Source organism: Hirundo rustica, chromosome 3 (genome assembly GCF_015227805.2).
Source record: "Hirundo rustica isolate bHirRus1 chromosome 3, bHirRus1.pri.v3, whole genome shotgun sequence".
Taxonomy (NCBI): domain Eukaryota; kingdom Metazoa; phylum Chordata; class Aves; order Passeriformes; family Hirundinidae; genus Hirundo; species Hirundo rustica.
The window spans coordinates 57,447,451-57,469,012 of NC_053452.1; the positions used below are offsets into that span (position 1 = coordinate 57,447,451).

At 40.6% G+C, this 21,562-nt stretch overlaps 1 protein-coding gene across 3 annotated transcripts; it reads left to right on the top strand.

Annotated features, from left to right (window-relative positions):
* Positions 1-24: 24 nt before the first annotated feature.
* On the top strand, positions 25-20,733 carry RMND1 (required for meiotic nuclear division 1 homolog). 3 transcript variants are annotated; one of them, XM_040058381.2, is made up of 12 exons: positions 25-86; positions 2,744-3,258; positions 7,370-7,478; positions 10,376-10,451; positions 10,800-10,839; positions 13,851-13,951; positions 15,159-15,265; positions 17,266-17,330; positions 18,182-18,258; positions 19,381-19,501; positions 20,193-20,309; positions 20,548-20,733. In XM_040058381.2, the coding sequence occupies exons 2-12, from the start codon at positions 2,758-2,760 to the stop codon at positions 20,578-20,580; spliced, it is 1,347 nt and encodes a 448-aa protein (XP_039914315.1). In that variant the 5' UTR covers positions 25-86; positions 2,744-2,757; the 3' UTR covers positions 20,581-20,733. The 3 variants fall into 3 exon arrangements, with proteins under 3 accessions (XP_039914315.1, XP_039914316.1, XP_039914314.1); XM_040058380.1 differs by lacking the exon at positions 25-86 and having other exon boundaries at positions 2,719-3,258; XM_040058382.2 differs by lacking the exons at positions 20,193-20,309; positions 20,548-20,733 and having other exon boundaries at positions 19,344-19,475.
* Positions 20,734-21,562: the final 829 nt, after the last annotated feature.

Here is a 21,562-nt window from a genome sequence, read left to right on the forward strand (position 1 = left end):
TCGGCCCGCGCGCCCTGGCGGGGCCCGGCGGGCGGTGGGCGGGGCCGCGGCTCGCGCGGCGGAGAGCGGCGCGCCCCCTCCCCCAGGTCAGTGCTGGCGCGCGGCGGCGGCGGGAACCGCCTCGCCCCTCCCGCCGCGGCGGCGGCGGCGGGCGCGCGCGCGGGGCGGGGGAAGGGAGGGGAAGGAGGGCCGGGCCGGCGGCGCAGCGGGTGCCCTTGGCGGCCCCGCGCGCGGGCCGGAGCCGCGGCGGAGCCCCCGCTGCGGCAGGGGAGGGGGTGCGCAGCCCCTCTTGGGACGATCCCGGGGCGGCGGGGCCTGCCGCAGCGCCCGCGGGAGGGGTCTGGTCGAGCCGAGGCGGCCTCGCCCGCGCCTCGCCCGCTCTTCCCGGCGGCTCCGATCTTGCCGCGAGCGGGAGGGTCCCGCGACGTTCCTCGCGAGGAGGGGGCACTTTCGGGGCGAGCACGAGCCCTGCCTGCGGGTGTGAGGGGTGATTCCCAGCCCCGTGCCTCCCCCCACCCCAGGATGCCCCTCCGGCGGCCGGAGCGGGGCGGCTGCCGGGTGGTTCCCGCGCCACCCCCCGTGTTCGGGTGTCGCTGCGCGGGGGTGACGCAGCGGCGGCGGAGGCCGCGAGCCGGGGCTGGGGGGGCCCGGCCCCCCGCGCGCTGCCGGCGCTGCCGTCCGCGCCCGCCAGGGGCGCCCGTGAGTCGCGCCGGGCGGGAGCGGCCCCGGTGTCTCGCGCTGCCCTCGCGGGCGGGGCGGCCTCTCCTTCCGATTGGTCGGCGTGGGGCCCGTTGTGCCCGCCCCCCCGGCACGCAGCCAATGGGAGCGGAGGCCTCGCTCCCCTGCCTCCCTTCCCCCCGCGCTTGCCGCAGGGGCGCTGCCGGGGGCGGCGTCGCCGCTGTTTTCCGTGGAGCAAAGGACGGCAGTGCGGGGGCAGGGAAGGGGCGGAGTGTCCCGGCAGCCGGGGCTGGTGGGCCCCGGGGGCAGTGTGGAGGCATCCGGACTGCGTGTGCTGGGCAGAGATCGCGGGCTGGTCTGTGCCGGTCCGGCCCGGCCCGCCCTCTCCGTGCATGCCGGTGGCTGTGCCGCAGCAAGTCGGGCCTCCCGGCCGGGGAGGCAGCGGGCGTGGCTAAAGCGTGCCTGAAGAGACTTTGGAAAATAAATCCCAGTATCATGCCTGCGGCTCGGAGGTGGCTCCTCCTGCCCTGTTGTGGTCGCCCTTCGTCCCGCTTTCTTCTTGGATTGCTGAGTTCCGTTCGTTCTGGCTTGATGCCACAGGTCTGACGCTCAGGCCCCTCGGTGGAATTCGGTCTATATGATCTCTCTTTCCTTGCAACTTACTGTAAACCCGTGCAGTGGAAAAATCATTCCTGGCATTACGGATCCGAGATGAAGTTTTGCTGGCTAGGAACGTCAACAAAACCATTTTGAGTCTCTTTCTGCCACTTACCACACACTACTGGAGACTTTACCCCTTACCCCGGCTCTCCACCACCTGGGTTGCAGTTGCTGAGTTTCTGTCAGCTCTTTTTATCCAGGAGGTATCAGGTCTTTAAAAAAGTGAATTTGCCTTGTCCTGGACAGGGCTGCTTTTTAAATACAGAACATGTTTAAAATGAAAATAATAGCTTATCCCGTTAAGTATGCCAATAACAGGCTTCTAATTTGGGCAGAAATGTACGACTGAAAAGCATGTAAAGATATAAAGTTAAACCAAATATCAGTTCATCTAGGTATCCATGTCAGGATGTAAGGCTTGGTCCTCAGCACACACCATGATTTGTTCTTTAAATAAAGTGTTTATTTGAACTATTATGTTAAATGTATTTTTAGTATTGAAGATCCTCCTTCAGTTTTTGAAAAAAATTCTGAAATGGGCAAGTTTTTTAACTAGGCGGCTTAATTACTTTTTGTTAATAACTTACTGAGGATGGATTTTGTTTCACAAGGGAAGTGCTCTTGATAAAAGAAACCAGATGAGGGCAGAGACTTGTCACTGAGTTTTTCTCAGCAAATGAAACACATCCACTGAGGTATTGAGTCTGTGAATATTTTTGTTCTCTTAGCTCACACAATGTAGTATAAATATAGTGGGGTTGCCCTTAGTGTGAACTGCCAGCATAAGGACACTGTTGTGTCTCAGGCTGCACAGTGGCTCTGCAGGCAGGCGTGGTGGTCCCTGTAGCACCAGGATGTTCTGGCAGGAGCAAGGCTGTGAGTCGGCTCCATTCTCACTGTGGTCGGGACAGATGGCTGGGGCTGGATCTGTGCTCGGCTGTTCATGGCACAGCAGCTGGAGCTGATGCTGAGCAGTGTGTGTGTTCTCTAGGTGACATTCCCGTACAACCACGTAGTAATCTAATTGTTGTGTTTATTACATATCGCAGTGATTCACAGCATCAGCTGCTGTCCTTTTTAACGTGTGTGCTTGCTTGCTCACAAGCAGTGGTTACTGAAAGTGCAGGCTGCTGCACAGAATGAGCAGCCAAAGGAAAAGTTGCCTGCTTGTGTATTGACACAGCAACCAGTTCTATTTTTTCACCACTCGTTGCAAGCACACAGATGGGTTTTGACCTTAGAGTGTTTCCATAGGATCAAAAAAATCTTTTTATTCCCACCAATGTCATGTGCTGCGGAGTACTAACAAATGCAAGAGTACTCTGGACCACTTTTTAGATAAGGGAGAAATCATACTATTTCTTTCCAAAATGCTGATGGATGATTTTGTTTGTTTTAAATACAGTTCAGAGGGACGAAATGAGACTGAAACTTCTGCACCTTCAGACGAGATCTTTCCACGCTTTAAAAACAATATGCCAATGCCAAAGCTTTAACAAAACTGGATATCTACTGTTAAAGCTGAATAATGAAGTTGAAAGAACAGCTCACAGAACAGCAAAGTCTTGGAATTTGTGTGCACTGAAACCTGCATTCCCTTGGTTGACAATTCAATGTGTGCAAGTAAGGAATTGGCATTTTCTCCAAGGATTTCTGTCCACTCTGGAAAGAAATGTTTATTATCAGAGTGGGGAGGGTTTTTTCTCATCCTGGAGACGTTTGGGTGTGACGATGATGGAAAACTACAGGCTCAATACAGAGTGGATCAAAAAGCTTAGGAACACATCATCAAGATTTTATACAGTTGTATCAGCTGGCAAAATTGTCCCCAAACCCAATAATCAGCCAGTTAAGAGGCCACCAAAGGCACCGAGGACCAAGCAGCCATCCAGAACGAACCTGCCACTCTCAGACATGGAGGTAAAGTATAACATTTACAGTCTATGTCACATTAAGGGAGTGCATCAATTTAATTTACATTTAGATTTGGGTTTAGATTAACATTTTAATGAATTAACTATTTTGTGAGAAGGACTTCATTATTTATGCTAGTGCTGGAGCTTTACAAATAAGAGTAAGCTTGATAGAAATTGGCATGTCTGGTATTTTGAAAGTAAGTGGAAGTTTACTTGCAATGTGTTAACAAAAGTGGAGGGAATATGAGTGGTTATTATAAAGTGGAAATGTGAAGTGCATTAAAAATAGATATGACTGGTGCTTTTAAATCACATTTTCTATCAAGACACCAAGTCTACCTTTCATAGTAATTTAACTTTGTCTACATTTCCTTGCTTGTCCAGTTTTAAGGTTTTACTCAAACAGAAATAAAAGTGGAAGTAAATAGTATAAAGCTCATATTCATACTAGGTTTCAGATGGGGAATGAATTTGCAAGTGTAGCCTGAGTTACGTGAGAAAGATCATGCCATGTGTAGAAACAGCACCTTGATTAACAGACTCCAAGGTCTACAGAGGAAACGCAACAACACACTGTTTTAGATACTGTGAGGTATGGTAAGGAAGAACAGTGCATATTTGTAGCCATATCTCCTTAAGATAGCTCTTAGCTAAACCAGGCCTTAAGTACCCTTGAACGTAGGATTTTTGTGATGAATCCTGGTGTCAGATAACTGTTCTCCTCAGTCAAAAACAACCGAGTTTCAGGGTGTTCTTAGTAAAATAGTATCATAGGTGAGACTAAAACAAGCATTGTGCCTTCAGAGATCGCTTCCATGTTGCAAAATATGTCTGTTATGCGTTCTACTAAATGTGAGCAGAGAAAAGTTTTAAGTTCTTGCCTTCTCATAGCTAAGCTTCCTATTAGTATTTTATGTGGTGAGCAGGTGTATACCTTAGTGTAACATAAAGAGGTAGTTGCAGACAATTTAGTTCCCATTCATATTTTTATGTTGCTTTGGAAGAGGAAAGTGAAAAATATTAGTCCTGAAACACTATGTAATGTTTCCAACGTTTTAGTCATGCTATGACATTACATTCAGAGTTTGATTCTTCTTAGTTTTGGGTGAAGTGACACCCAAAACATATTTAGGCTTTTAAATGACAGCATCAAATGCAAATAGTTTCTTTGTTTTTCACACATATGTGCAAGTAACATGCAGTGCTATTTTTAATTTTTTCCATTGTGAAAAAAAGGAGAAAATACTGCCTGATACTCTAAAATAATAATATATTTCCTGAGGAAGCTTTTGCATGGCAAAATGCTGGGCCAGAAATTACCTCTTAGTATTACAGGCCCTAATGCTGAGGCCATTGCCTTAGGGACCTCTCCTTCCCATCTTCTCCTGCCTCTGGGAGACGGCAGTTGCAGGCCCACTCTTGAGGTTCTCAGTTAGAGAACCTTGAGGATCTGTGGTGTCTTCTGTCTGGGAGGGCCTGACAGCTGGCACCTTTCTTTTGCAGAGCACTTGGTGAATGAGGTCCTTCCCATCCTCCCCAGCATTGGTCTTCATGTGTTTTTGCAGGCAGAGTGCTGGGCACCAGCAGTGATACTGTTGTACAACCAGTTTTTCAGGACAGATAGAGGAGTTCCTTGAAAGCAGTTAAGTGGTTTAGTCAATCCATCATTGAGTGGCACCACTACTTGGATAACCGGGTATGATCTGATGGCAGGAAAAGTCTCTGAGCTAATTCTTAATGCTACAGCCATCTACCATAGAAATAGCTTAGAAATTCAGGCAAAGATACAGTATTTACTACACTTTAGATAAAGACTGATTCCTGTGGTGATACAAGGACTAAAATACATCCCACAGGTTTTCTTTCTTAAAATCTTTTGTATTCTAAAGATGGAAGAAGTGGACTAAGGGGTGTTATGATTCCATGAGCCTGTACAGTTGTTGGGGGCATGATGATACAGAAAATGAGTTGACAATGCACTTAGCTGTCCTTAGGAGCAGCCATCCTGTGTGCTGCTCTGAATAGAATCTCAGTAACACCATAGGCAGAAAGGAGCCGGGGGCGGGGGTGGGGTGAGTAGCTCGAGTTCCTTTCCAGCACCAGTACAGGTGCTGTATTCTGGGGTTTTTGAAGTTTGTGGATGGAAGTGTTGTAGCAGGAAACATTAAGGTTGATCAGCCATTTAACCTATCTATTTTAGGATTAGCTGAGTCACTGATTAGAGTAGATTTTTTGGCTGTATCTCCACCAGCACCCATGGTCACATATTTTAGGTGTCTTAATCACAAATTTTGCCTAAGCTTAATGTTCTGTATTAAACAAGATTTTTGTAAATATGTGAGTAAAACAGTACATTGTAACAGAAAAACACCCAAACCCAAAAGTAGTTCATATCCAAAATGCTATTTCAGGTGTGTAGGTTAGTGCAAAACCTCTGGTTGTATGTGAATGAGAAATGCGGCCATTGAAACTCAAATTGCAGCTGTAAGACAGAAGGTCAATCCTATAGTGCATTTGCCTTGAAATGAGGAATCACCCAAGTAATAAACTTCGGGAAGCACAGAGCAGGATCAAGGTTTGCAGATTGTATACTAACTACAAGGTGAGAATTTGCTCCCTTAACCCCTGACAGAAGAGTTTCATGGCAGAGCATGTGTATGTACAATAACCAGGGCTTTTTGGAAGAGTCTTCAGATTTAGATGTATCATTGGCACTGGTGATTTAGCGATTGAGAATGGATTTATACAGTTGAAAATGTGATAATTAAACTTGATACTTCAAGGGAACTGAAAACAGTTCTGTTCCACTGTTAATTCAGCCTTCTAGCACAGCTGTGGGAATATGCCTACAAAATTGATCTCTGAATATTATAATTACTTTGAAAGCTTATTTTCTGCTAGTGTTTGCTGAATTAAGATGATGTGTAAGCAAAGCTTTGGTGTGATACTGGAATGTTGACATTAAAAAAGAAAAGTTCAAATGTGAGACTGTGATTCTAATGATTGGTGACAGACCCCCTGCAGGGAGCAGAGCCCCTCTTGAAGCCTTGCTCTTTGACAGTGTAGGAGTGCTGCAAGAATGTAATTTGTATTTTGGGTTGAAGTGGATTGTGGGCCTAAATGCCTGCAGATGAGCACAGTTCTTTTGTTCATTTGTTGTTAGTTACATCCCCATTTGTATTAGTTACAAAAAGCTGGGAAGTGACTGATCCACAGTGAAACATTGCTTTCTGGATATTTTCCACTACATTGTACTGAAAAACAATTTTGTAGGTCATACATGGTATCGGAACAAAGAAATACACTTCAAATGAGTAGCAGAATTTGCAGATTAGTTTACTGTGACTTGTTTGATTAATCAAGAAAAATCTCACATCTCCTTGCAAGTCAGCATCATTTTTCCAGTTATTTTCTTTGAACATGACAGTTGTTTAAGATTGTGGGATATCGGGACAAACTGGCCATAGTGTCAGCTGTGGTGTCAGCGGAGACCATGCTCTTAGTGCAGGAAGCAGCTCAGGGTGGGGGAGGAACGCTGGAGATGTGCAGCACCTGCAGCTGGCCCAGAAGGTCAGTGACTTCCTGTGCTGCAGTAGCTCAGCCCTGGCAGTAGCTTGGTGCATGGCAGAACATCTTGTTTGTGGTCGGAGTTTCTGCTTGATAAACGGAGTGGGGTAGTCAAACTCCATTTGTCTTGAAAACACGGATGTTAAAACTGCTATCAGGGGTGTCTTGCCTCTGGTTTCGGTGGTCAGCCAAGTATGCCATAAGCCGTGGGATGGGAGAGCAGCAGTAAGTACAGCTCTACTGTTGAGGTATTTGATCGGCATTTAGGGGGGAAAGGGTTGTCGTTGTAGCTCTGTCACAGAGTTTTTTGTTGTGACTTCACTCGTGCCTCCTGGCTTGTTCTCAGTGTGTGATTCACTTTCCCACTTAGCAAGGAGCAAGTACACTTCTTAGTATATGTACACCAGGTGGACATGATGGCAATGATACCACAGAGCAGTGCATAAATGAAATTTGTCACTCCCTTAATAAATTTGAAGCTAACAGTTGTCTTATTACTATCTTGCTTCAGCCTTGCCCTAACTCAGATCTCTATTCCTTTGGCACAGAATCTGATGCAGTGCACAGCCTTTGCAACAGCAGATGAATATCATCTTGGTAATCTGTGTCATGACCTGACTTCACATGGATATGTTGAAATAACAAGTTTGCCTAGAGGTAGATTTTTGAAATATATTAAATGCAGTGTTATATCTTGGGAAATAAAATATGGGTGAGGGATATAATTTTTATGACTTTGCGTAGTCTTATTCTGATAATATCCTGGAATGTATCGTACTCACTGTAAAGTTATTTCTTTGCTTAAAGATTCTATTTGCCTAAAAATCCCCACAACAAAATCTTTCAGAGTAGCGATATGAGCAGCTCTTGCTCTTACCGTCTGATAATTTTTCCCAACATTACAATTACACTAGAAGTATAGAAAACTTACATGCATGCATGAGAAATAACTTTGGAAATTGATTGATACAGAGAACTTCTATGGACTTTCACTAACTGTTAGTTTTTGAATGTTTTATTTTAATTATTCTTTCAGTAGTGAGGTAGTGCAGTACATCAGCTGTCAACACAATTTTGTAATTTGAAGTGTTGCATCTTCTTTCTGTACTCAGATTTCTATTAATGTAAATCACAGAGCTGGAGAAGAAGGCATGCAAGAGAGAAGCTTGCTGACTAAGTGAAATGAAAAAGATACACACATAAATGTTTAGTTCCAGTAAAGAGAATGCTGTTGATAATTCTTTATTGGGCCAAGTATATCCTAGCAATTGTTGAATGCTTCACTTAAATAGACTTCAGCAAAATAACTGATTCTGGTTTCCATAGAAAGTGTCTCTGAAGACTTGGGAAAGTATGGCTTGGAAATAGCTGCAGTATACTACAAAAGAAAAACAAATGGATCTTATTATAGCTTAAGGAACCTTATGCCCTGGAACAGCTGTGATTTTCATATGTCAGTACCAGAATGCCTTTTCTTCTTCCTTTGAAAGAACAGATTATATGAAGCTAGGAGAAGGACAGGCAGTTCATGGACATTTCAGTAGAGCTTAACAAAAGCCTGTCTGCCTCTCAAATAATAATCTCAGTGCAGTAATACTCCAGTGGGTCTCTTTCAAGCACAAGATTTACTAATGATTGTCTTGTTCAGAAAGATTAACATGAAAGACAGTACCCACTAGAATACAGGCTTCATGTTTCTTTGTAGTTTCTTTGTATGAAAACTAACCCTGGTTTCACAGCTTTGGGGTAGAAACTTTGTATAACCCGCAGCATGACTGTGAATTAAACGTTTCTGTTGCTGTTATTTTACCCTGTGAAATAGGGAGTGTCAGTTTTGCCAGTTCCTTTTATTTCTTCATGGTGTTTTTGACTCGTAATGAGTACTGTTTATCAGAGGTTTAGAGGAAGTAATGATGAAAGGGTATTGGATTGTGCCAGTAGATTTGAAGTGTTGTGATGGTGGGCATGTGCATGTAGCAGTGGTTCGTTACCAAGCCAAACACTGAATCTGGAAAAATAATTTTTAAAAGCATTACCACATAGAAATCTGAAACAGCAAAAATCTTACTGTGTGAATTTGTTGCTTTGTAGTGTTTTTCCAAAGCATTATTCTTGTTTTTGACCTCTTTAAAAACATTTAGAGGCAGATCCTGCACCTCCACTTAAAGAAGACCAAATTCTCTTCAAGTATGTGTGTTTTGTCTGGAGAGGATAAATAAAGATATGGCTGGTATTTGAAAAGGCAAATGAGAATATATAGACAAATGCTACTTCCATGATGAACTCAAACTTCACACCTAAAACTGCTCTAGTTATTCATCCAATTACGTATTTCTGAACTGGAATAGCAAGTGGAAGAAAAGTCTTTAAGGTATCACTCAAACCAACCAAGTGGTCCCAATTCAGATCTTAGCAAAAGTGTACCTGAATCTTGGTCATGGCTTTCTGCTGCCTCAGTCTACCTGGCCTCTATGGCCTGAGCAGCAAAGCAAAAGGTAGCATTTGTACAGGCAGAAGTAACAACATCTGATACCCTGTCACTTGACTTGTGATTTCCCTGCAAAGGCATTTAAATTTTTAAGTCTTAGCTGTTAGGCCTGGCAAAATCTTTGTGTAGTCTCACTTTAAATAGGAAGTAGGGAGCTTTTCTGGTCTAGCTTCCACTAGTGCTGCAACAAAACGAATCATGCTGCTTTGAAACCACATCAGGACTTCTAAAACTTTATCTGTATTAGTGTGTGGCACAGCGGAGAAGATTTGTAGAAAAGTCAAACTTCTGTTTTGAGAACCCAGTAAGCAAATTTTGTAAGTTCGGGGATATTCTACTTGGACTAACTCTGGGCTAATCCTTTGTAATAAGTGCCCCAGTAGTGGTTGGAGTACCACAGGAGCATTTTTTTGAGCTTCTCTTTCATTTTAATTTAATGCAAAAGCCCTCACATTTTATGCATTGTTGTGCAGTGCACATCAGAAATGTGGTAAAGGAGAGTGGGTGGAAGATTGGTTTGAAAAGCACACTTCCGATGTGCAGGGAAATGCAGGTGTGGGCTGTCCTGTCTTGGGGGTACACTCTTTCAAGTTTCTGACTGGCAAAGCAAAGTCAGCACAATTTGAGTGCAGATTAATCCCTTAATGTATAGAAAAGAAGAAGAGCTTCCGAGCAAGGAGATTTGAATGGTAATTTCTCTGCAACGGTGCACAACTTCCATAGTTCTCTCACGTGGCATGTCCACTACTATATTCTGTTCCTGGTTACTTGCAATGTCTGCATCAGTTTTCTCCAAGGCTTTTGTTCTTCAAGGCTGCTGCCTTTCATTAACTGAAGGTGCTGGTGAAGTTCCCAGTAGAGGCCCAGTCAGTTCAGAGTGTGACAATTCAGAGAAGCAGTGTAGTTTGATAGTTTTTGTGGCTGGTCCCTGGCAAGCATTTCTATCAGAAAAATAAAATGTGGAACTGGCTGATGTGTTAGCATGCAACTGTTGAATTACATGCTTACAGCTGTCTTGTTTAGAAGTTTGACTAATTATTCCATTTTTTCACTTACTTCAAACCAGATGCTGCAAATGTTTTGGTGGTCAGTACTGAGAAATCTGCAAAAGAAGATGATCCCGGCATAATTTTTTTCTTCAGGTAAGCTATAAATCATGCTCAAAACATTATGTCATTAATAGTAATGGTGTGAAGGAAGCAGTGCAGCTTGCTAGATCATTGTATCATATTACCTTATGAAACTCAAGGAATAACTGTCCAGTCAAAATGATTTTTTAAAAAATCAGAATTATTTAAATGGTTAAAAAACACCTTTTCATGGTTTTTTATTGAAGTATGATTGAAAAGCAACTAGCATGTAATTTCTGTGAAGATAGTTTTAAGTTTCTTGATTCACAATGACAAAAATTGCCACTGTACAATTTGAGTATTCCATTAAAATACATTTAAAACAGTATGATTACACTCAGTTTTTCCTTGAATTCACAGGGAAGGGGCTGTTGTATTTTGGAATGTGGAAGAGAAAAGTGTAAGTAAAGTGAAACTTGGTTAAAACTGCATAAGCAGGTGTTTTGTCAGTCTCACAAAGCTCACCATGCTAGAGGTTTGTTTGGGAGATTGATCTTTCTATGAAGGAAAAAAACTGATTGATTCTTCTCCAATGAGTGCAGGTTCTTGCCTGCTACTGCCCTCAAATGTGTGGGCTGCTGATACACCATCTTTGAAACTCATCTACTTCAGACAAAAATCTGAAACTTTAATCTAGTGAGACTGACAAAAAGAAAATTCTTGCAGCTCTACATCCTGAAAAAGTACATCAGAAAAATCTACTTGTGAATGATTGTTTGAGAAGCACTAATGTAATAGAAAATATATTAGAAAAGGCTCATTCCATTCTATTCCAAGTCAGAACTATTAAAGACCTTTGTATAACTTTGAAAGATAAAAAAAGAATTATAACTAACTCTTTGATACTGTTCTGTGTTTTTACCAGCAATTTTCCTGAAGGAAGTTTTTTATTGGTTGGTATAATTATTAAATATGTTGCTGACATATTATAATTTGGTGAACTTTGCTGACCTAGAAGGGTATGCCAGAGGCATATCTATTTTAATGAATATATTTGTAGTTATTTAATGTTTTGAATGTATTTTTATTCCTGTGGTTAAACTGGATTCTGGATACAAAAAGTATTGACATTATCTGCAGACAGAGTATGTGAAATTAAATGGTGTATTAAATAGATGATACTGATACGCATAGATGCTTACAGAAGGATTTTCATTAGGGTAAATGAAAACACAGAGCAGTTGTTTCTATGTGATCAATTTCTAGATTCAAGTTCACTTTTTCTATTTCAGAACTGGAGTATTTCTGATTTCCTGTCTGTTTTGAGGGGTGTCAGGTGTCTTACAAAAAGATACCAGTTTTCCCTTTAAACCTCGCCTGTAGCATACTTAGGATGCCATGGCTGTAACTACACTACTGATTCACAAGTATTACTGAAGACCAGCTGACTTAACTCCTGATGATCTTTGGGTTGGACACCTCAGCCCACCAGAGTACTCTGAAAATTTAGCTTTTGTTGTACCTGCTTAAATACCTTTGAAAATTTGATACCTTGTTTTCCTGGTCAATACTAGTATCAGTAGTTGGTCCCTCGCTAGCTTTATTTATAAAAGGGGAGGAAAAATAACTATTTCTGCTTGTTGAAATAATTGTCAAAGCTTTAACTGCCAAACAGCTTGCTCAAATAGAGGAAGTATTTTTATGGACATGCTTTAATGAACTGAAACGAAAGGAGAAAAACCCCAAACTGGTCTGTAGAACAGAAAGTGAAAGTAATTCAGTAAAACAGAATGTAGAGTATCACTGCAAATGGACAAAAGTACCTCAGAATGACTAGTAGGGGAAAAAAAACTATTTTAAATTAACAGACACTTAATAGGAGGAGTAACAAATTGCACTGATCACAAAAAGAAATATGAAATACGAAATAGCAATTTCAAATACCTGAGTAGGAAGGTTGTACAACAGCTTCCTTACCAAAATAACAAGGGCAAAAAGAAAAACCAGCTTTGAGGGGTTTTTTTAAAAGGAAATTGTGTGACGTAAGTGCCCATAATAGCAAGAGTTTGCAGCTAGTGACTCCAGAACATCTAATTAATTTAACTGTGTCATAGCTAGTCCCTTCTATAAAATTAGGCTGGGCCTAGATGCAATGTGAGGTTTGCACTGCTGAACTGACCATGGACACTGCTCATTGGCTGAGGTGACTGACTTCAGAGCAGACTTGCTATGTTTTCATATTCTTTTTTATCACAAGACTTGAATTACATGGCAAGTCTTAGCCATTGAATTCAGGATTATGAAAGGAGTAGTTTCAGCTGTAGGGTTGAGGGGGCGGGGTTTCAGTTAAAAATGTTACTGTGTTACATAGATACATAAGTATCTCCAAAATTCTTGAAAGCAATGAAGAAAGCTAGGAGGGCAAAGAAAATCCCTTTTGCATGTGATTCAACTTTTTAGAGTCCTTAACCTGGATAATATGCTTTATGAAAAATTTATAGGGTACAGTTTTGTGCTAAAAGATTAACAATGATCTTTTATTTTGAAAAGAGTGCTTTTTAAGTATGACTTAGTAGAAGTTTGTATTCTTTAAAGAATTTAGGCATCAAAAGTGTATTGTGGCTTTGTGGTTTGGTTTTTTTATTGGCTGTTACGTAGCTAAATGCCTTTTAAAAACTTGTAGGTGAGTGCTTTTTTTAGTTCAGAATTTGTTCTAATCGTAGATGATTTTTTTGATGGAGCCTTGTGGCATATAAAAAGGAACAAGGATGAGAGATCCTAAGTCAGGTGTCGCTGGAGGAAGTTTTGTGAGAGAAAAGGGATCTTTCTTCCTGCATCAGGTTTTAGTGTGCTGGAGAATAAAGGAGCAGTGAGATTACTTCTGCAAGTAAAATTGCACGTTTAACTATTTACAGCGATGAATGTGGCAGCTGAAATAATTTTTCCAGATTTTTGTAGTGGTAAAGGGTTTCTGTGATATAACTGACCTCTGGTAGCTGAAACAAGACTACTGATTTCAGCAGCAATCAAAAACAAAACTACTGATTTAACAGCAAACTAGTAATTTTATCTGAAACAACCACCTAATGTACTTCTCATAAAGATTCATTCCCACACTCAGACATCTGCCAAAATCTCGTACAGCTCATTGTTATAATACTGAATACATCCATGTTGTTCTTACTGCTGCTGTGGTTAATCCTTACCCTGTTCCATGTGTGCCCATATAAAATGACATTTCAGTTTTCCCAGATTCCTTGCAGTTGTTCATAGCTACAAATTCTTCTCAAACCACAACTAGTTTCAGAAGTAAACTGTGTTAATAATAACTTCATTATTTAGCACACCTCTTCATTGTTACGTAAATAACTTCAGCATGAAGGTTGCATTCATCAGCCTGCCCTATGCAAGTTCTTTGCAGAGTGATAATTTACTGCATGGTAACTATTGGTGCAATTGTCTCCTTCTTAGATGAAGAATGTCATGCGAGTGCTAGAGCAGCATGAAATTCAGCCATATGAAGTTGCACTGGTCCACTGGGAGAATGAAGAGCTGAACTATAGAATAGGGGAGTAAGTATCTTCAGGCATTGTGTATATAAGAGCTAACAGACACCTAAACCAAATTCAAGCAAAAGGAATTCAACTAGTAAAAATATACTTGTCCTTACTTTTTTTTCCAAATGAGTAAAATAAAGAAAGAAAACAGTAAATCTGAGTTGACAAATGTTGCTGTCTTGGTAAACTTGTAGGTAGTGGCCTTTGTGATTTGATTATACAATAGATCTTGTAAACAAGAAGCCCTGGCCACACAACTCTTCAGCAATCCCAAACAGAAACTGTGAAAAAAAAGCATTATTGAGATGAGCCTGATTTTAAAGAGGATGCTCTATAAGCTTTCTCTGTGTATCCTTGATGTTCATATACAAAGATGTAATTTCTGCATATACTTAATTTCCTAGGAAAGTTACAATTTGATTATTGTGTAATCATAAACCTGGCAAGTTATCTTTCTTTGTTAAATAATGCTTTTTCCTCATGGAAAGAAAATAATCTCTACAGAAATATTTCACAGTGAAAATGATTCTATAAATTCCCTGTAATTTTCCAACAGCACCAAAAAGCAGCCCCTAGGCAGGACACTGTTGATACTAGGAACTGAACTAATGAGGTTCAGCTTATTTAAGGTAACCTGATAAAGAGACAGGTGTTTGGTTTTTCCTGACCATTTGAAAACTGCATGTGCTGTTTAGTTGTGTAATTTGTGATTCTTGTCCTGCTCCATTGTGCTTATGCATGTTCAATGAAAAATTGAACAAGTCTTTTATCCCCTTTTCTTTGCTTCTTGCCCCCTATGCAGTAGAGGTTTTAGGGAAACTAACATAGTGGGGAGGGAGTAAGGTTGATAAGAGTGACAGGAAATGAAAACAGAAAGATAACAGAGGAGCTAAAGAGCAGGAGAGAGGCCAACAGCATACTTACTCTGAATTATCTGTGTGTATGCAGCAATGCTGGAGTTACCATCCCAGCTTGCTGCACTTGCATTTACACCTAGAAAATATGGCCGTAATGTTTGTCTTAGACTTAGGAAATAATTCTCAGTGGTTTGTGAATATCATCAGATTGAACACGAGTGAAATCCAAGGATGGGGATGATACCCATACAGATATGGCATGCCTTATCTAAAACAACCAGCCTTTCTTGAACTGTCAATTATTCTTTAAATGTTCTTATGCTGGTGATTCAGTCAATGAAGATGCTTCAATCTTATCTTAACAGAGGTCAGTCAAAGCTCCATAAAGGACAAATCTTGTTAAATTCTGAGCTGGATAGTGATGAAGTTGTTCTGCAGAAATTTGCCTTTTCAAATGCTCTTTGTCTTTCTGGTAAGTTAATATTGTTCGTACTGTGTAGTCTATGCTACAGATTTTGTGAAATGTCATTATAAGTGGGACTTTTACGGTGACAGGCTAGAAAAGACTGGTATCTGGTTTAGACAAACTGTGTAAAGAGTGATTGTGCTTCAGATTGAGAGGATTTGGTTTCAATGCCTTTATCGTGTTTTCTGTAAATTGGAATTGCCTTATTCAATGTAAACCATTTTAAAGCTGAACAAAGCACGTTAACAAACATGCTTTGCAAAAGATACACGTTCTACTGAGCATCCTGTTCCCCACCCTTGAGAACTATCCTAGGATAACAATGAGTGTAGAGTTCAGTATTAGAAACCTCTCAGTAATCTTGGGTAATTCATACTGACATCATTTCCTCTGACAGAAAAGCCAGATGCCAGCTAAAGAAGTGACACGGGGCAGCTATTCCCAGCTGGGGAGGTGTATCAGTAACACATAGGTGGACCAGAGTCACAGATAATGTTTTGCAGGCTTATTAGCCATGGTAGCACACAGTGGGAGGCACTGTGAAGAAGTCAGGCTCATCAGTTGTGCTGCTGCATGAGCAAATAATAGCTGTCTGCTGCTTCAGACCTTGAATGATGTAGGAAGTGGGAGTTAGGAACTAGCAGCAGTAAGGCTGTCCTCAAAAAGGCCTTTAAGGGAAGTCTGGTCTATCTACCTCTATTGCCTTTAGGGTAAATTCCAGGATTCCAGATTCAATTTGGGGAATTGCCCCTTTTCACAGGATAGAAACAGAATGCATATTTTTGAAGTGCTACATCATTTGATCAAGGAGTGCAGTGTAACTAAATGGTTCCTGACTGTTGGAGGAAGAGCTGTTGAGAAAAAATCATATTGTTCCCTATAGTTTTCTTATTCATAAAGCCACTGTATGGAAGAGTAGTGCCTCCTAAAAGGCAGCAAGGGATTTATTCCCAGGAGATATTGTTCATTAAAAATAAAGGAGGCAAGTATAGACCCTAGTCAGATTTATGAGAAGCAGAAACCAACCTCTGTCAAATAATGGGTGACAGATGAAATGCTTACTGGCTGTTTTGTTTGGGTTTTTTTCAGGGGCTAAATTTAAAGTCACTTTAGTCAGTGACTTGGATTAGGCCTCTGTATTCAAAAGATGAGTGTGCAAAATGCTCAGCATTGAGTTTACCGACAGTGGCCTAACTAGATAATATTATTGATTACTACCATAGAAGAGCTCATGTTGACAATTAAATCTTCCTTGAAATTTTTTTTCTGGTTGAATGGGGTTAATTTTTGATCTGTTGTTACTTCATTCTTGTCTGGGAATCTGTGGACTAAAGAACTAGGCCCCAGTTATATTATCATCTTGTAGAAACATTTTTCTAGGTTCAAGCTGAGGCACAGCAGAATTTGTGTTGCCAATGCCAGTGCTGAACTCAAGCTTCCATAGAAAAGAAGCTAGTATCTTCAGTAACAGTACACTCACTTATAAACAAAATGGGAGATTGCTCAAGTTTGAATTACCTTCAACAGGAACAGGTGTTTATATTAGCTAAATCTCTGTGGTTGGAGCACAGTGCATCAATACTGCACACTTGGAGAATGAGAGCTGTGCAGGATGCTAGAAGTGCAGTGGAGGCTCTTGAGGTACCACATGAAGTCAGCCTGACATCAGCATAGCTCATTATCTCCAGCCTCCTTGGAATGTAGTTTGCTGAGGCTCACACATCCAGTAGAGCACTTGGACACACAGCTTCTGAGCAAAAACTCTCCAGGATCTGATCACCTGGAGAAGAAAGGTGCGCCCGTGATGAAGCTGGTTCTGTGCCCAGCCCAGATCTGTCCACTGGTACCTGAATAGTGATTGCGTAGTACAAACTGTAACTTGCTGCAAAAAATGGCTGTAAGCATCGACATGTCCTGAAGCAGCCTGTTGGCAGATTTAAAGTTACAATTACTTGAAAGCATTTGTACCTCTCACAGTCTTTTGCTTTGTCATTTCTGTGTTGCAGTAAAGCTGGCTATTTGGGAATCATTACTGGATAACTTTGTGGAATCTATCCAGTCAATTCCTGAGGTGAGGTCTTCTTTGTAACTCTCCCCTCCTTTTCTCCTGTGTTTTGTAAAAGATCAGTCCAGATGCAGCTGAGGATAGGGAAAAAGCAATTGAATGTTCAACACATTTGATGGTAAATCCATCAGTGTAGAGAAGCTCAGAATACCTTCAAAGTGGTTGGACAAGAAATCATCAGCCTTTACAGAGCTGGCAGTGGGGTTCTGCATTGTAATGTTTCCCGTGTTGTGCCACTGTCACTTGCTGCTAGTGAAGTGTAAGTGTAACAGGATAAGCAGCACAGTGTGTGCTTAACTTGGGCTGAAAATAATGTGCTTTGATTTGAATATAATGAAGAGTTTGAGCAAATTACTTCAAAGTTTTTCATGAGACTTAATGAAAGTCCATATGATGTATATAAAAATGAGATTTGTAGGGTTCAAAAGAGAAAATGTTTGGTTTATTACTTTTATATGAAGGAAATAAACGGCAATACATTGATTGTTTTAAGGAGAAAGTCTGTAAAAAGGCTAAGGAGTGGCAAGGTAAAGGAACACTCATTACTTTAAAATAAAAGCAGCAGGAAGGAAAAACAAATGATCTCTTGTTCAGGAAATAATTTATAGAAAATGCCCCAGTATTTCTGTAGCTACTGATGACGTACTCAGTGATTTATTGAGAAGCCTGGATGAACCAGTTGCACAGTGATATTCTTAGAAAGCTAGAGAAGCAAGGCACTAAGCAAACAAAACTAAAATGTTAGTAAGTACAGTATGCATTTAGATTCTAAGATGCTTCAGGCTGTAAAACTCTGCAGTTCTTAACTACCAGTACATGTTTCTTGATCAAGCACTGAAGAACTTCCTACTTTTCAGATTCTAAAGTCACGAAGGAGGGTTAAACTCTCTCATGCAGATGTGATGCAGAAAATTGGAGAACTCTTTGCACTAAGGTAATGTTTTTGGTTACACCCAAGACATTGTATTACACAGAATGTAAAAAATTACATTGTGCATGACAGAAAGAGCAGAATACACACTAAATATAGCAGGGTGAGATGGGGTGGGAGAATTCCTTCTTTTGACTGGAGTCTGCGTGCTCTTTACAATTAGTAAGGGGCCCACTGGCTCACCATTCACACTGGCATTTCAACTGCAGGATTAAGCAGGCAGTATATCATTAATGACCAAATACCAGGCCCTTTTCCCTTCCTGAGTCCAGAAACATGTCTCTTAACTAGTAATTACGGTAGATACTACAGCATGTAAAGGATACAAGGAGAAAGGTGGGTAGGTGGTAGAACTGTTAACTACAGCCTAGAGTTGGTAAAAGTCTTTTGTGAGTTCTGTTCTTCCCTTGACTTGCTGAGAAACCACTGCTAAGTTACCGGATTTCATGGTTTTTTTCTCCTTCAAGTGAAATTTGGCCTTTGACAACACAGACCATTACATACTCTTAAAAAAAAAAAAAAAAAAAAAAAGGAAAAAAATCCCACCAAAATCTCCAAGGTAAAATTAAAAAATAATGCCTATGGAGTTTATATCCTTACTTGAAGGACTGATCAGTAATCAACAATCGTGTTGCAGGTATCCAAAGGTTTGCGTTAGCAATATGTTGAAGGCAGGAGATTTTAGCTTTTAGTCTTTATGATGCTTAGACCATAGCCTGATTCTGAGGGATGTTCTGTGCTCACACATCCAGCATGCAGTAGGTCACATTTAGGATTTCCATGTTGTTATTTTGTGTACTGCTTCAGTGAGCTGCCAGTATAGTCAGGGATCTCTCTACAGGTATCAAAAACTAAGGCGACAGGTTGAGGAGGCAATGTTGGCATAAGGCAAAAGTCATTTATGTTCAAAACAGTTCCACAGTAGAGTATTCCCAGAAAAGTTTCATATGTGACCAATTTTAAATAATCATTCCAACAGTATTTTTTTACTATGAAAGGAAATTCTTTTCATATTCTATGTAGAATTACAGGACATTTTTCTTATTTCATTTAACTGCATGTAAATATTTGCTCCTATATTCACCAAGGGGAAGCCTGAACTACAGTAGTACCCATTCTTTTTAGACACCGTATAAATCTGAGCTCAGACCTGCTAATAACACCAGACTTCTACTGGGATAGAGAAAAACTGGAAGAGCTTTATGACAAGACTTGCCAGTTTCTCAACATTAATCGCAGAGTTAAGGTGAGTGTCTTACTGTTGTGAGAATCTTCTGCGCTCAAATCAGTTGTCTTTGGCTGAGCAGGGTCACAAATTGTTCTGTGAATGTGCTTTAATTGCAGAAAGGGGATAAATAAGATTTTATACACTCTCCCCTTTTCCAGGTGTTCTTAGCCCACTTGCACCTTTACCTGGTTTAGGTTAACCTGCTTCACATGAATCATTTATTTCCTGAGCCACTAAATCAGGCTTTAAATAGTTAGAAGAACTGAGAAGTGGATTCTTCTTACTGACATGATCATTCACGTCAGTTCTTGAAGGGTGACATAATGTTTACCGCTGAACCAGAATAAGAAGCACAAAAAGTACCTCTCCTGGCGGTACAGCAATCATCAATATTTAATTTTTAGGCATTCCAGAAAGCTGTATCTTCTTTTGTTTGTGACTGTTTTCCTGAGTAAGTATCACCCAGAAACACTTCAATACTAGTAGATGCATATCTAAATAATATTCTTTTGGGGAACCTATTGAAATAGGTTCATTTATACTGAAGCTTGTGCATGTTATCTTAACAGAATTTTCTGTTCTACTAATTTTCTGTCCTATTTTGCAGAGGTGTTAACCCCTTTCTAGTTCTGTGGAGTGTGTTTTCCCTTTTTAGTGATCTGATTCCATTTCGAGAGTCCAGATTTGTGATGTTTGTAATTCGTTGCAGGTAATGAATGAAAAGCTCCAGCACTGCATGGAGCTGACAGATTTAATGCGAAATCACCTGAATGAAAAGCATGCACTGCGCCTTGAGTGGATGATAGTAATACTAATCACCATAGAGGTTGGTGGGGCTTCTTTTCAATATTAAGAACATAATAACAATTGCAATTTCTATACTTCATAGTTTGAGAATTAAGAGTACTGTCTTAATGTGATGTACACAGGGTTCAGTATTTGTTCTTTGCAACTTTCAAATGCAGCTACAGTTACTTTTCAGATTATCTGATTTACAGTGTAAACTTATTTAAAGATTTTTAACTAAAATAAAAATTCACATCAGTGTGTTTGCTGTTCCACAGGTTCTGTTTGAACTTGCAAGGGTAGTTTTCTGATGACAGAACAAACTCAGGAAGAAGAAAACAGACAAAACAACAGAGAACACAAGGCTTGGAAAATTCCGATCATATGCTTCTGGAGAATCATGAAATAGCGTCTCTTGATCAATCTCCGAATATTCTAATCAAATAAAAAAAATTTAAAAATCAGTCTGTGAACATAATTCCCAACCAGTGTACTAATGTTAGAGAGGGCTTAACCTATGGATGAATGTCATCTGTGCTGACTGTATTTGATGAAGGACTCTACTGCTTCCTCCCTTACAGTTAAAATGATGCTGAATACTTTGCTACTTTGTGTATTTCTGATTGATGATGTTTTCCCTCATGTTTACCAGTTCACTCTTGGAGAGCTGCAACACTGTCCCAGGCTTGGAGATGGCATTACTATTTGTTTTCCTGATATGATTTTAACGTTGTGTTCCATCCCATCAGAAAGTGTTTATATACTTGTATGGGAATATATCTATTGAGATGTAGTACTAGTAACATTATTTTTTTTTACATTTAGTATTCATATAGAAGGGGAATTAGTTCATCCCAGAGATCCCAGGGACCTGAAGCAAAATAGCAAACTAAAGAAAGATTCACAGAATTTCTCTGTTCACCTTATCATGCTATGTGATTTTCATCAGTGTAAGTTTCAAGGAATGAGTTAGCATAGGGTAAGATGTCTTAATTATCCTCTAAGGTAAAACTTTCTTTTTTATTTTTAATCTATTCCTAGTCCACAGACTGTTACTTACTAATGAGAGGATGAACAGATTTTTTTTCCTAGCAACTTTTTTTTTCTAAATGTATTTTCAGAAACTGGTACACAACTACTGTTTTATCACCTGTTTGAAATTCACTTTAGTCCCCTGTCTTGAATAAGGAACAGAACCTAAAGATTCTGTTAAAAGCTCCTGGAGCATCATGAACGAGCCATGATGACTACATTCTGGCTAAAAATACAACTATAGTTGCAGTAGCTTACTGT

What these genes read in the sequence shown, in the direction of transcription:
- RMND1 (XM_040058380.1), top strand. Translation starts at nt 2,719, where the DNA reads ATGATTTTGTTTGTTTTAAATACAGTTCAGAGGGACGAAATGAGACTG. An exon ending in GGCATAATTTTTTTCTTCAG is followed by an intron (nt 10,452 to 10,799) that starts GTAAGCTATAAA and finishes TTGAATTCACAG; the next exon opens with GGAAGGGGCTGTTGTATTTT. An exon ending in TAATACTAATCACCATAGAG is followed by an intron (nt 20,310 to 20,547) that starts GTTGGTGGGGCT and finishes GCTGTTCCACAG; the next exon opens with GTTCTGTTTGAACTTGCAAG.